We start from the raw sequence: 16,573 nt of genomic DNA, 5'->3' as shown, positions 1-16,573 counted from the left end.
TCCCGGCGTCTGGGAAATGCGGGCGTCTACATCTAGACGCCCGGCATTTCACCCATGCCGGGATAAGACAGTCGGGAAGCTGGCTGCCGGTATTTAGGCAGTCGGCTTCCCAATTGCTTCCCTACAGTATATACAGTCAGGTGCATAAATATTGGGACATTGACAGAATTTTCATATTTTGGCCTCTATTCACCACCACAACGGCTTTGAAATGAAACAAACAAGATGTGCAGACTTTCAGATTTAATTTGAGGGTAATTACATCCAAATCAGGTGAACGGTGTAGGAATTACAATGGTTTATATATGTGCCTCCCACTTTTTAAGGGGCCAAAAGTAATGGGAAAAACTAAACAATCCTAAATCTAACTTTCACTTTTTAATACTTTGTTGCAAATCCTTTGCAGGCAATTACAGCCTGAAGTCTGGAAAGCATAGACATCACCAGACGCTGGGTTTCATCCCTGGTGATGCTCTGCCAGGCCTCTACTGCAAATGTCTTCAGTTCCTGCTTGTTCTTGGGACATTTTCCCTTCAGTTTTTTCTTCATCAAGTGAAATGCATGCTCAATTGGATTCAGGTCAGGGGATTGACTTGGCCATTGCATAACATTCCACTTTTTAGCTTTAAAACACTCTTTGGTTGCTTTTGCAGTATGCTTCGGGTCATTGTCCATCTGCACTGTGAAGCGCCGTCCAATGAGTTCTGAAGCATTTGACTGAATTGTACCAGAGTGATGGGAAGAGAAGAGTATGGAGAAGGAAAGGAACTGCTCATGATCCAAAACATACCACCTCATCAGTGAAGCATGGTGGTGGTAGTGTCATGGCGTGGGCATGTATGGCTGCCAATGGAACTGGTTCCCTTGTATTTATTGATGATGTGACTGCTGACAAAAGCAGCAGAATGAATTCTGAAGTGTTTCGGGCAATATTATATGCTCATATTCATTCAAATGCTTCAGAACTCATTGGACGGCGCTTCACAGTGCAGATGGACAATGACCCGACGCATACTGCAAAAGCAACCAAAGAGATTTTTAAGGCTAAAAAGTGGAATGTTATGCAATGGCCAAGTCAATCCCCTGACCTGAATCCGATTGAGCATGCTTTTCACTTGATGAAGACAAAACTGAAAGGAAAATGCCCCAAGAACAGGCAGGAACTGAAGACATTTGCAGTAAAGGCCTGGCAGAGCATCACCAGGGATGAAACCCAGCGTCTGGTGATGTCTATGCGTGCCAGACTTCAGGCTGTAATTGCCTGCATAGGATTTGCAACAAAGTATTACAAAGTGAAAGTTAGATTTAGGATTGTTTAGTTTGTCCCATTACTTTTGGCCCCTTAAAAAGTGGGAGGCACATATAGAAACCGTTGTAATTCCTACACCGTTCACCTGATTTGGATGTAATTACCCTCAAATTAAATCTGAAAGTCTGCACATCTTGTTTGTTTCATTTCAAAGCCATCGTGGTGGTGAATAGAGGACAAAATATGAAAATTCTGTCGATGTCCCAATATTTATGCACCTGACTGTACATACAATTCTGAGTATGACTTTTCCCATAATATGGAATATGGAAACATATTTATAATAGTACATATTTACTATTCCTTTTTCCAATGATATCAACACTTTTTTTTTCATTGTGTAGGGATAAATACTAGTGTTTAGGAATTATAGGGTTGTGAATAAGCTTTTAATTCCATGGTTTGGGATTCATAGTTTATATTATCATTTTTTTTTTTTAAATTAAGCGTTTCAAAGATGGTTTTATTTACACCATATTCCTGCAGGTCCTTCTGGTTCAATGACTTCTCAGATGCCACTTAGTCCAAATATGCCTGCCAGTTTCCCACCGCAGACACATCACTTGGGGCCAGGACTCCATCCCCCTCCAGCACCATCTAACAATCTCAATGGCTTACCTTCTGAGCCTCTCCTACCTCATGGCAGTATGCAAGATGGAATTACTGGACATCATCCTTACCAGCAACAAACTCAAGGCCAGCCTCCAAATCTTGGCTATCCTCCACAAAATCGTAAGTAATTTAATATTTTATATTTCTTTTTGAGGGTTTCGACAAAAATTTGAGATCATGTTGATTTGAGATCATGTTAATGCTCTTGGATGGAGGAAAAATAGAATAAGCAACAAAATGTGTATGATAAATAATGCAAAACTGTCTGTGGATATACAAAAATTTAAATGAAATGATTTCTTAGATAGAGACCTTAAGGCACCTTGTTTACAAAGGAATACATTCTACAATATTGTAACAATTCTTCATTTTACATTGGTTTGATTGTAATCATCTTGGGTTTTCATAAACAGAAAAAGAGATGTAAAAACGTTATAAACTGCAATCACTTTTTAATAAAAGTGAAGCCTGACCAATATGTACTGTACCTGGAAATATTTTACTATCATTAGTGTTCCTGCTAGGCTGTTTTAGTGGGACGCCATGCCCTGCACAATTTTAATGGGGCAAAATGCACCCTGTCCTTTTAACGGCACCCCGCTAAAGCAACCTGCTTTGTGCCTTCCCCACCCACAGGCCATAATGTCCTGCAGGTGGGAAAAGTTTGGTGACCGATCTCTGCCGGGTGAATAGATGCCATGTGCATGCGCATAGCATCTTTTCACTATGAGGGGAGAGTTTGGGGGAAGTGCTGGGCACGCCCCCAAGTGTAACAAATTGTGCCCCAACCGGCCACTCTCCCTTTATGGTGCGCGCAGAGACTACCTGCCCACACCCTCAGCTCCCTGCCCTGCCCGCACTCTAGCCGGAACACTAAACATTGCATATAGGTGCAAAATTTCCTATAAATCACCGCAACAAATTAATAATAAGTTGTTATCTATCTAGTGACAGAAAAACAATGAAATCAAGTATCTTATTGATTGCTATAATCTATTGCAGTGCAGCGGTAATAACTGTGCATCGGAGAACGCAGCCACTTTCACCCATAACATGCCCATAAACATATTTTTTTGCATTCACTTCAGGCCACCACCCAGGAACGCACATAACTCTGCCGTCCCATTTCTAATACCGTCTCTCTTGAGCGCAATAGAATTGCTGTGTGTACACTTTAACGCATGCGCCGTAGAGGGCTTTTCGCGCATGCGCAGTTGCAAATCTGTGCGCCTTGATTCCTTTCTGAGAAAAGTGTAATAAAAATAAAATTATCATTAATTATTATAAGGAGAAAATTGTCTTTGATATCCAACGAAAGTTATTTATTAAACTACCAAAATGCATCACGAGACTGGTGTCCCCTTGAGGCTGCTGTGGGGGTCAATGATATACTTATACATAGTCAGCTGAGGCAGCAGTCTCAGGTGGCAACTATTGGGGACAGCAAAATGAAGGCAAATAATTATAAACTATATTTCAAGCTGCAAAATTCCAAATTAGTGTTATTTATATTGTACTTGATCTAATAATGTCTAAAAATGAAAAGTTCCTGAATCAGTCATCTGACTATGGGCCTAATTCATTACAGATCGCAACTGCAATTGCAATAGTGATTATGCATGCAGTCTCACTGAAATAGTATGCTAATCCAGTGCGATCACTATGCCATCACAGCACAACATAAGGATCCCCACTTTACCTTACACACATCCATAATCCTTAGCAAGACTGCGAAACCATCGGTAACATCGAGTACCATCGCAACCTCACGAACACTTGCACAAGCTCTGACCTTACTTGGGAATTGCTAACCTCGTTGCACGCTATGAGTACTCAAGCTGTGTAAGGCATAGCAGTGGATTATTTATGCACGCACATGCAACGGCGTTGAAATGCACTAGCACGCCTGCATTTTGCCGACCACCACCCACAAACGGCACTTCCTGTGGATGACTCTGCGATGGGTCTGCGTAGTCCCGATCGCAGTGGCCAGTTCGCACATGCGCACTGCGATGAATAATCATGCACAGTACGCAACAATCGTCCAATAGCATGCGTATTAGCAGATGCGATCCTTGATCAATCATGCCCTATGGCCCTCATTCAGAGCCACTCGCTAGCGGCAGTACGCTCGTTCCGAGCGATGTTCGCACATCTGCGCATGCGTACGGTTTTTAGTACGCATGCGCGAACCAGTCAGTGCGGCCGAAAATCGTTGGTACGCAATATAGCGAGGGCCTGCTATTTTGAGTGACAGAATGAGGCGTATGTGGGTGGTAACAGGGGAAGGTGCTTGAAAACGGGGAGTGGAGATCCGAACGCAGGCGTGCTTAAAGGTCAAAACGGGCGTTTTAAGGGAGTGCATAATTAATACAGCAGCGTCATTGACCACGTCACTTGGTTTTTTTTAACTCAGAACTGCTCGCAAAATAGCGGTTGAAAACACCAACCACAAGAATAGCGAGCAGTTCATACGCTGTACGATGTACTCGATTAATCTAATAAATAGCGGACATGACGTATGGTGCGTGCGGCCAGGGGGCGTTTTTATCAAAAAAACGAGCGTATGTTTTGCTCGCTCGTTCAGACTTAGAGGTGTGAACAGACTGCAATTTGCGAACGGATCATTTGAATAGCCACCCCTTGTTTTTGAACGAACGACCACAAATAGCGAACGGCTCTGAATCAGGCCCTATATCCCTTCAGAATCCACTGTATTCTGAGGTACTAGACAGCCGCCTTGTTGAAATGGCTGCCACCATACAGCAAGGTTCTATCATGCTGATACTGGAACTTGCTGGTCACTGACTGCTTCTCATTCCAGAGCTCCACCCATTATCCATTTCATAATATTTCCGTGTACTGATCTTAAAAACACAGGAGCTGTTTCAGACCTGGACGCTAAGAAGCATTCGCTGGTAGTTGCCAATGGTTCACATTGTGCGCATGCGTATGCATCGCAGTGCGCGTGTGCAAGCCACTGAGAAAGATCGGAAAGCGTTCGCTCGCCGAGCAAAGACAGCCCACCAGGATGAGTGACAGGAGAAGCCGTTTATGGGTCGTAAAAGGGGCTGGCAATGAGAAACGGGGGAGTGTAAATGTGAACGCAGGCATGCCTGTCCGAAATAACGCAGTTTCAGAGGCGTGCATAATTAACAGGCAGCGTCATAGTACACGTCACCTGGTTGTATTTCACACTGAAGTAAGTATATGGGCAAGATTCCTGGACTGCACACCCTGAATATATATATAATGGGAGGTGCTACCTGATGAGACTAATTGCAGGCACAAAAACAGACAAATCTCAGGTGCACAACTCCAAATTTCTGATAATATATAAATGCAATAAAATGTTGCAATCAATAGAGGTTTTTAGCATAATCTTGGCCAAGGTTATGGGCCTACCCACCATATCCAGGTAACCTCTTTAGGGTAGGTCCCTAACATACTAGGATTCTAATCCAGAGCGCAGGACACCCCCAAACTGGCCCAGCTAAGCCACCCCAGGGCACCGCCATAGTAAGAAAAGTGCAGTGTAAAAGAAATAGTTAAGAGCAGCCACAGCTGCATATAAAGAATGAAAATAAAAAAGTGAAGTACATGTATAATAAACAAACAGTGAAGGGTTAAAATGTGTTATAAAATATGTACTGTAGATGTTCTGTGTGGTATACCTCTTAAATCCACTAAGTCCAGATTTTTCAAGCATACATATAAAATAAAATGATACACAATGTGTAGAATAAACTAAACATATCTTTATAGAATAACAACTAGATGATATGGGAACCTCTATTGATTGCAAAATTTTATTGCATTTATTTATTATCAATAATTTGGAGTTGTGCACCTGAGATTTGTCTGTTTCTGTGCCTGCAATTAGTCTCATCAGGTAGCACCTCCCATTATATATATTCAGGGTGTGCAGACCAGGAATCTTTCCCATATGGTCTAAACAGACAGCAAGCTGATCACAGCAAAAAAAAAAAATTAACTTACCTGACTCCATGGACTGGTGGTCGAGGCTCCGGTGATGTCTCCTCTCCGGTCAGCTGGTCTCCCATTCTGCACTGCGGGCCGGTCATCAGGTGATCGGGTCCCAGTGCAGTATGGGATATCACTTGACCGGATGACATGGAAGACATCACCGGAGGCCCAGATCATGCAGGTAAGTGTAATTAAGGGAGGGGGGGTCGCGGGGGGGGAAGAGTGGATTGCGGGGGGTGGGGTTTAGCGCCAGGGGGCGGGGCTTAGCTGGTGGTAGCAGCGGCAGCCGGTCGGCAAATGCGCGGGCACTTTGTCATGGTATTTTTTGCGAATATACCGTGACTAGTGTGCGGAGGGGATTCGTAGGGACAGAGCTTTATCACAAGCTCTGGGCCTCATTCAGACTCGGCTAGCGACGGGCAATCTGTCGCTCCGGGTCTCGCACCAAAGGGGGCGAGCTGTCGATGTTAAGTGACAGCTCGCCCCCTTTGGTGGGCAGGCCGGGGGGGGCGAGCTGCCGTTTGGGGGCGGCCCCACTGACATCACGAGTGATGTCAGTGGAGAGATTCCGGCTCTGTTAGAGCCGAAATCTCTCTGGGGCTTGCGGCCACGAGACCCTACCACAAGGGTCTCGTCGCAAGCCCGATGGTCGCGATGGTCTTGACCATCATCATGGCCGCTCGCAATAACTGTGGGTGGTCACCCACAGTTATGCGAGCTGCCAAGAGGCCGATCCCAAAAAAAAAAGCCCGGCCCTGATTCAGAGCGAGCGCTCTGTCAGAGCGAGCGGCTCAGAATCAGGCCCACTGTCCCTGCAAGGGATTTATAGTAAATCCCTGTGATATTGCCTGAATTCGCAATGTGAATTCAGTTAGTAATATCACACTACACTATCTGCATTACAAATGCGGTTTGTAGTAAATAGAGCTCTTAATAACACTGTTTTTAAGAGAGACAGTAGCGACTTTCTTCTGGCCAATGTCATTAATGCAGCACATAAGTTGGACAAGTTCCATACTATGGCCACTCGTACAAGGCAGGAATACCTTATGGACCTGGCAGAGAACTATGGACATCATTCAGACCCGCTCGCTTTGGCTGAGCGCTCGCAAGCGGGTCGCTACAAAAGCGCTCTGGGGCTCGCTACAAAAGGGGCGGCTATCGATGTTGCTCGACAGCTTGACCCGTTTTGTAGGCGGGGAGGGGGTGGTTTTACAAACGGAGGCATTCCTTAAGGAACGCCTGTCGTTTTTGGGCGGCCGCACTGACATCAGCAGTAATGTCAGTGGGGAGCTTCCTGCTCGATCAGAGCAGGAAGCTCCCTGGGGCTTGCGGTTGCCGAAACCCAACCTCAAGGGTCTCATCACAAGCCCCGATGGTCGCGATGGTCTTGACCATCGTGACCATCAACCTGGTCACTCGCTAAAGCTGTGAGTGGTCGCCCTCATTCAGAGCGAGCGCTCGCATTTTGCGAGCACCTCTGAATGAGGGCCTATGAGTAGATTCAACCTAATCTCTCTAAATTCCAAGAAGAAAAGGACAAATGCTGTGGCTGGTGTACTGGCACCCTTTGTTACAGAGTCATGGCTGAAGATGTCGCTAAAGCAGATGAGACAGAGCTGTAATTGAGTGAACACCAGAATAATTTTTCCTCAAGATATTTTATGACCGAGGAGATCATATACTGATACGTGCGCTAGATGGTAATGTTGAAGATATATTGAAATGCCATGTCTTCTCTACCTGGATGTTTGCAGTCACCCATTTAATTGTAAATGAATAAAAACAAATAGTAAATCAGACTATACCAGTGAATTTATTATTTTTTTTTAAATAAAAATCATATCATAATAAGCATTTCCATTATATGTGGGTATTGAATGTGACAATATAATCTCAGTTTAGAACACTGCTATAAGACCAGCAAAGGACCCCAAATCTTATACGTAATATGCAAATTAATAGATTTGCTGATCGCAAGAAGGAGGCACTTATGCCATTTAAAACAGAGGCCCTGATTCAGGGCCAGACGCTCTGACAGAGCGCTCGCTCTGAATCTGGGCCGTCCTTCTTCATTTTTAGAGCGGACTCCTGGCCACTCGTATAGCTGTGGGTGACCACCCACAGCTATAGCGAATGGCCAGGAAGATGGTCGCGATGGTCAAGACCATCGTGACCATCGGGCTTGCGACAAGACCCTTGTGGTAGGATCTCGTTGCCGCAAGCCCTGGAGTGCTTTCGGCTCTATCAGAGCCGAAAGCACTCCCACTGACATCACTTGTGATGTCAGTGGGGCCGGCCCCAGACGGTAGGCGTTCCCATGGGAACGCCTCCATATGGGCAGCCACGCCTCCGGCACGCCCACCAAAGGGGGCCTGCTGTCACTCAACATCGACAGCACGCCCCCTTTGTAGCGAGACCTGGAACGGCAGCTTGCCCATCGCTATCCGGGTCTTGCGCATGTGCACGACGGAGCCGCCTCCGTCGTGCGCATGCGCACTGGGCCAACATCGACCCGCTTGCGAGCGCTCAGCGCTCGTGAGCAGGTCTGAATTAGGCCCTGAGTTTTAACTTTTTCAGTTACAATGAGTAGCTCTGTTACTTATTGCATAGTATATTTATTAATGAACAAAATGTATACTATATAATTTTACCATCAACACAGCCAGAGCATACATTACTGGTTTTGGTTGATTATCTACCTTAAGCTGGATGATTCTGAACGATAATTGCCCGTATGAAAATGCTGGAAAAAAAAAGAAGGCCAAAAGCGGTGGTTCCAACTTGTAGGTAAAGCAAACATGTTTGGTTTATCCAACCCAACCAGCCAATTCTTGTTCCAGTGTAGGTGGGAAAGTTGGAAACTTTCCCTGAAACTGAATGATTTTCAGCACAGAAGTAGGTCGTTGTCTAACTTTGGTAATTTACTATATTATAGAAATGTTTCTGGCTCTATAATGATTTGGATAATCAGGGGCACCGAGAGGGGAAGTGGTTTCAAAATACCAGGGCTGCCGTGGGGCCCGTGCTGACTTGGCTGGGTACACACTATACAATGTATTGTACGATATCCCGTTGTGACACTGTATATCATATACATTGTATAGTGTGTAAGCCCGATCCATCATCCACGGCAGTCGTTCATCGCATCCTCCCATTTGCTATTATGCGCGGCAGATGGGGCAATGCAATGAACGACGTGGTGCTGTTACATACAGCATGTAACGACACATAGCGTTGACGTACACCCGATCGTGCAGTGTGTGTGACACGATCGGTCAGGTGAGGTAGGTAAGGCAGAGCCTTCACTGTCATACTTAAGTATACTCCACAGTTTTTACTATTAAAATTATAAGAAAAATGTAATGATATTATAAATATCTTTGTATTATTCTAATCATTTTTATAATCAAAACTCTGGAGTAAAAAGTGTATGGCAGGTGAGGCACTGCCTCCCCTGTCTATCTTTTCCACACATCCTGATCAAAACACACCAAATTTCCAGCACTATATACTGCTGCACCTTTGTATAATGCCCACATGAACCCTTGGGTTCATATATGTGTCTGTAAATCTGACTATGATACTAGCCAGTGCATCGCACCGTCGCTGGGTCGCTCCATCGTATGGTGTGTACCCAAAGGTGCAGTTGCACCCCCAAGTTGTCATGACCACTCCCCATCTAGCAGTTTGCCAGTGGCTCAGCTATCACTATATTCATGACGTGACATGACAACATCCCCTGCATAACTTTCATTAAACGTAACATGCTCTAGTCTATGCCCTTGCAGATGAGGAATTACAGGTCTACAAATATTTATAATGTTCCTTGTGTCGTCTTGTAGTACTGTATACATTTCTATTCTGTTTTAATCTTGTGAATATATTTCGTACTGAAACCCATTCTAATAACGAAATTACTTGTTATTTGAATTCTGATGACAGTTTTCGGGCCTGATCCAGCAGGGCGATTATTTGCCTATGCGTGTAAGTCGCACTGTGCACGAGTCGTGATTGCTTTGCGATCACATGCGCACAGAGAATCCATTTGCACAGAGATAGTAATTTGGTCAGCATTTGGGGGCGGTAATGGGAGGGTGGTTAGGTGAACACAGGCGTGTCTGACCGTTTAAACGCCGTTCCGTGGGCTTGCATAAATTAGCCATTGTGATTGCATTTGCAGCATGAGAGCTCTCTTTGTGTGTGGAGAGCTGCAGTGTTTGCAGCTGATCCGACTTGCCGTACATGCTGCGTGACTGCTTGATATGTGTCGATGGTACCGATGTTTCCATACGACTGCGACATTGGACGAATATGAGAAGGCAGCAGTGGGCGTCTTTATGCCGGTTGTGCTTTGGCAGGCATTAGCATATTTTCACAGCTGCGTTCCTTGCAAAATTACAGCTACGATTGCATTAGCTTCCTCTGCTGAATTAGGCCCTTTATCTGATTCACGTTTATTATCAGAATCTGTGAAGCATATTGACAATTACAAGCATATTTAATAGCTCCTTAAATGCTTTTCTTATCCAGCCAAGTTCCTCCTTGTTCCAGATGGTTAGGCCCGAGTCAAGTTTTTGACATTTTGCAACTCTTAAACCGGGTACACACTAGAGAATATGTCGTCCGATCCGACCAGCGTGTACCAGATATGTCGCTAATGATGCGCGCTGGTCCGACGGCCGAATGCAGCATGGCTCCCGTTGTTGGCAAGTTGCCGATGCCGGCACCCCGCTGGGTCCCATCGCTAATGAGGTTGGTACACACTAGACATCGTCTAGTGTGTACCAGCCTTTAGATGTAGTCTTTGGTTTGTCTGTCAATTTTACAATTAGTGGGTTATGTTTAAAGATTTTATTGATATATATTGAAATATATTGATTGGCCATCGCTATGGGTCTCGCTACAAAGGGGGCGTGCTGTCGATGGTGAGTGACAGCACGCCCCCTTTGATAGGCGTGCCGGGGGCGTGGCTGGCCAGACGGAGGCGTTCCCATGGGAATGCCTACCGTCTGGGGCGGGCCCCACTGACATCACAAGTGATGTCAGTGGGAGTGCTTTCGGCTCTGATAGAGCCGAAAGCACTCCAGGGCTTGCGGCAACGAGACCCTACCACAAGGGTCTCGTCGCAAGCCCGATGGTCGCGATAGTCTTGACCATCGCAACCATCTTTTTGGCCGCTCGCTATAGCTGTGGGTGGTCACCCACAGCTATGCGAGTGGCTAGGAGGCCGCTCTAAAATTCAGAGGGACGGCCCTGATTCAGAGCGAGCGCTCTGTCAGAGCGTCCGGCTCTGAATCAGGGCCTCTGTTAATGGCCACATTGGCTAATTTGACAAGTGCAATCTCGCTGCTAACAGTTATCTCTCAGAGTGAACAGACATTATCACATTGTTTGTCTGCCTGACAAGTCAAGTCCACATTGTCCTCTCGTGTAGCTTTTCCCATATCTCGTAACGGAGCCATGATTAATGGCAGATCATTAATGTTAACTCAAACATAGGCAGACACACTATGCCAAAAGGCAGGCTTTCTCCTGAAATATTAAAGTCCCAGACATCCAACCCCACCGGGCCCTTGAGACCCTTTTTTAGGTGTGCATGTTACAAAAGAATAACCAGCACTGTTGCTTTCAGGATAACCATCACTGGGCTTTGCCAGCCTGGTAGACCATAGAGGGGTATCTGCAGTATGGGGGTCCCCCCTACCATGACTCCAACCAGTCCCAGGTCAGTTGCTGTGGTTTCCACAAGGGATTTGAGCCCTCAAAAATGCATGCAGGCCCCCTCCTGGATATTACCAGCCCTGGTACCAATAGCACCAGGGCTCTTTCTCATACCCTAGGGCCATAGCGGTGCGAGGGTGTGACGCCACTTTCACATCATCATGGCCCCATCTCTGATATATAATGTCACAATTGCTGGCATTGTAAAGCCGAGGGCAGGTCTACGGTGACACGATTCAGTGTGAATCTCGTTATCAAGCCGATTCAACTGCCCACTTCACTTAGTAAGTGGGAGGCCGCATGTGGATTATTTTACTTATTTCGGGGACTGTACAGTGTCCAGTCCGGGCTTTTGGGGTTGAGGAGGGGCATGACCCTTTTTTTTTTTTCCACTCTCCTGACGGGCGCAGACCTGCGCCCTGTCTAAAGATTTCTCACCACCGGCTGGCTCCGTAAAACCTTGCCTTCTCCCACCTGCTTGCGTTATTGGTATAGGCACAGGGGGAGGCAGTGGAAGAGGGACAGGGCGGCAGTACAAGACGGCGCTGGGTGCCGAATATCTTAGCCTTTGCACACTAATGTAAAGTTATTACTTAAAGGGAGACATACTGTATGTGTAGAACATGTTAGGTGAGGTTTATGTTAGAGCAATGGTTCCCAAATTGGGTGCCTTGGGGCACTTGCAGGGGTGCCATGGGTTGGTGTTCCAGGACCAAATCAATTTATGGTCAATATAATAGGCAAAACCAGTGATAGTGGCTGCTGATCACAAAATGTGTGGACAAGCAAAAGCACAATCCTGTCCACCACCACATAACGGAACCTAAGGACGGTAGGTAGGCACAATTTGCTTAATTTAGTTTTTTCTGAAATTGAATTCTGAAGGAGTCGGCTAATCTCCCTAGCAACCACCTCCGTATACGGGATTTTTTTTATGTTATTTGACTGATAGAGCATTGTGACTCCTATGCTAATACATACAAGATTTAGATTCATGAGTTTCCACATTTAGACACTCTTATCAGCCAATTAAGTGGACGCTGAGTACACAATCCTAATTAGTTACCAATAACGTTTGCCTAGGGGTGCTGTGAAAAAAAATGCAGATACTCTAAGGTTCCGTGATTCAAGAAAGTTCGGGAACCACTGCACACTGCCCTATACTAAATTGCAAAATACTGAGATGGACTAGTTTTAATGCCTACATCTCCCCCATCTTGATATCAATAAACAGAGGGATCTTCTCATGCAATATGTTGTCTATTTTAAAAAGGTATGCCTTGTTCTTCTACCATATTGTTCATACATATTTTATGCCTTTACAAATAAAAGTGCAGATTTTAGTATGAAAACCTTTGTGTGGAACCAGGCTTTTTGCTGTAGGGAAAAGGTGGATTACTGCTGACGAAGCAACAACCACAAAGTATTTCCTAGTGGTGTTTACAAAAATACACATATTTGCTTTCAGTTCACTTTCTTGCCATTTCAATAAGAAAAACTTTCTTTGCCATGTGAGGAGAAATAAGCACACTAATGTTATTACTCTCAAACAATTTGATTGTCAGGTTTCCAACCTAATAATAAGCAACAACGATGATTAGTCTGTCACATATTGTAGAGGTTTTCGTTGTGAAAGTACACGATTATGAGCTCTCTCAGTTTCATTATTACCCCATTAATACCCCATCCATATTTCAAAAAGCTTCCCCCACATCAGAATAAACTTATAAAATTATAAGTCACACACACATAACAATTAGCTGTCACCTAACACGTTATGCTACGCTTTCCTTGGCTTCCTTTACTTACTTATTTTTGCTTACTCTCACATAGATTCAGGGTTGTTGTTGAACCTGGAAGTGAAGCTGATAACTACAATTTTGATAATTATGAACTACATCTATGTGTTATAATATTTGACTACTTACATTACAGAAAACAGCTATGGAGCTCAGTTACCAGGATCTCCAATGTCTTACCCTGGTGCATTTCCTGGAAACCAACAGCAAATGTCTGGCCCACCGCAAAAAAAACTTGACCCAGATTCCATACCTAGTCCAGTAAGTTTTTGTGTCATACAAAGTATTTAAAGGGCACGATTCAATTCAACGGGAAATGAATAGCATCGGGAAGGAGCTCCCAGAGTTATTCAATTCAGCACGCTGTTTTGTCGGAGAATGCCGGTTCTCGCGCCTTAAACATGGTGTTTAGTTGCGAGAACCGGCATTCTCCGACTAAACTGCCCGGCGCGATGCTGTTTCCGTGGCGCTAAGGACAGAAAACAGCGTCGCGCCTGTAGTTTTTTCAGATTTCTGCTTCCACCCCAGGAGGGATACGAGAAGACATCCTTAGTTGGGCTTAACAGCGCACTGAAAAAGGAGCTCCTTCCCGGCGCTATTCAATTTGAATTGAATCGAGCCAATAGTGTTATTAAAATTGTTATATCGTATTTATCTACCAATGTATATAAGTGGATACAGTCAATATCACGGTGGCCGCAATGTCTGCACTGATATTACCAGCGCCGGAATCTCATCGCCTCTCACAAAACCGGCGCTGACATCCCGTCCGCCAGGATACTGAAGGTAACTAGCTTTTAGGTTTAGGGGTTAGGGTTAGGCAGTAGGGGGAGGATTAGGGTTAGGCACTAATGGGGAGGGTTAGGTTTAGGGTGCGGGGAGGGGGAGGTTAGTTTCAGGCACTAGGGGAGGAGGCTAGGGTTAGGCACCAAAGAGAGAGGGTTAGGGTAGGGATAGGGGGAGGGTTAGCATACCGAACAACAAAAGACACTCTGAGAGGAGTGAATACGTCTTATTCACATCGCAGACGCAGCGAAACACCTCTCAAAGTGATGCTGGCCTGCAGTTTTACACACTTACAAAGTAGCAGATGAAGCACAAGGGAACTTGGCCGCTGCATCAGATCACTTTTACACAAATTCGGACTCAGTCGCGCACCAATATACAGTTGACGCATATCAAATTGATCAGTGTAATCTGGCAAAGTAGTTTTGCTGCTACCAGTTTTATTTTTACAGACAAGATTCACATTTTGAGCGATAAAGATGCTCAGCGACTAAAGCAACAGTGTGTAAGGACACATCTGTAATTGCAGTAATGTATAAGAAGTATGTCCAGGAACTGAGGGCCTGATTCAGAGCCGCTCGTAAGCGGCTGCTCGTTCGCTCCGAGCAATGTTCGCACATCTGCGCATGCGTATGGGTCGTAATGCGCATGCGCCAACCAGTCAGTGCGGTCGGAAAACGTGTGTTCGCAAAATTGCGAGTGCCTGCTAATTTGAGTGACATGATGAGGCGTTTGTGGGTGGTAACAGGGGAAGGTGCTTGAAAACGGGGAGTGGAGATCCGAACGCAGGCATGCCAAACGGTCAAAACGGGCGTTTTAAGGGTGTGCATAATTAACAAAGCAGCGTCATCGACCACATCACTTGGTTGTTTCTTAGCCTGAACTGTTCGCATGATTGCGGTAGGAAAATCCAACCACAAGCACTGTGAGCAGTTCAGACGCCTTTTGATGTACTCGATTAATCAAATAAATAGCGGAGATGACGTAGGATGCGAGCGGCCAGGGGGCGTCTTTACAAAATAGCGAGCGCATGTTTCATTCGCTCGCTCAGACATAGAGGCGTCAACAGACCGCAAAGAGCGAGCGCTCAATTTAAATAGCCGGCCCCTTTTTCTGAACGAGCGAGCGCAAATAGCGTCCGGCTCTGAATCAGGCCCTGAGCCTTTTGTACCAGGTGAAAGTGGTCACAGATGACTAAGGCAGAAATATTTTGTATTGATTGCTTTGTTTTATGAGCAAGAGTCTGTGTGCTGTGGTTATTTTAATATTATCTTTACAGACAGACTACAGGTACTAGCGGGCTATTAATGTCCAGGCATGCTCCACAAGTGCTGGCATTCAGGGGCTGGCTTGCTGGTACTTATTTATTATTATTATTTATTAACAGTTACTTATATAGCGCAGCAAATTCCGTTGCGCTTTACAATTTGAATCAACCTTGACATTTTACTGGGTTGTAAAAGACAGACAGACAGACATATGTAAAAGACATGCATTAAGATAAGAGGATCCTGCTCGCAAGCTTACAATCTATAGGGAAATACAGTCAGGTCCATAAATATTGGGTCATTGACAGAATTTTCATATTTTGGCCTCTATTCACCACCACAACAGCTTTGAAATGAAACAAACAAGATGTGCTTTAACTGCAGACTTTCAGATTTAATTTGAGGGTAATTACATCCAAATCAGGTGAACGGTGTAGGAATTACAACGATTTCTATATTTGCCTCCCACTTTTTAAATGGCCAAACGTAATGGGACTATCAACTCAAAAGCTATTTCATGGACAGGTGTGGGCTATTCCTTCATGATTTCATTATCAATTACGCAGGTAAAAGGTCTGGAGTTGATTCTAGTTGTGACATTTGCATTTGGAATCAGTTGCTGTCGACTCTCAATATGAGATCCAAAGAGCTGTCACTATCAGTGAAGCAAGCCATCATTAGGCTGAAAAGTCAAAAGAAACCCATCAGAAAGATAGCAAAAACATTAGATGTGGCGAAATCAACTGTTTGGAACATTCTTAAAAAGAAAGAACGCACCGGAGAGCTCAGCAACACCAAAAGACCCGGAAGACCACTGAAAACAACTGTGGTGGATGACAGAAGAATTATTTCCCTGGTGAAGAAAAACCCCTTCACAACAGTTGGCCAAATCAAGAACACTCTCCAGGAGGTAGGTGTATATGTGTCAAAGTCAACAATCAAGAGAAGACTTCACAAGAGTGAATATAGAGGGTTCACCACAAGATGTAAACCATTGGTGAGCCACAAAAACAAGAAGACCAGATTAGAGTTTGCCAAACAAAATCTAAAAAAGCCATTACAGTTCTGGAACAACATCCTAAGGACAG

At 44.9% G+C, this 16,573-nt stretch overlaps 1 protein-coding gene across 1 annotated transcript in view; it reads left to right on the top strand.

The window, feature by feature from the left end:
* Positions 1-16,573, top strand: part of SEC24D (SEC24 homolog D, COPII component) — a 160,024-nt gene that overhangs the window by 36,449 nt on the left and 107,002 nt on the right. Inside the window, exons 5-6 of the mRNA XM_088452248.1 lie at positions 1,796-2,041; positions 13,568-13,692. Of these exons, the coding sequence (XP_088308374.1) occupies positions 1,796-2,041; positions 13,568-13,692 (371 nt within the window). The remainder of the gene's footprint in view (positions 1-1,795; positions 2,042-13,567; positions 13,693-16,573) is intronic.

Source organism: Taudactylus pleione, unplaced genomic scaffold (genome assembly GCF_031769625.1).
Source record: "Taudactylus pleione unplaced genomic scaffold, aTauple2 ptg000036l, whole genome shotgun sequence".
Lineage (NCBI taxonomy): Eukaryota > Metazoa > Chordata > Amphibia > Anura > Myobatrachidae > Taudactylus > Taudactylus pleione.
This window is presented reverse-complemented; position numbering and strand designations above follow the sequence as displayed.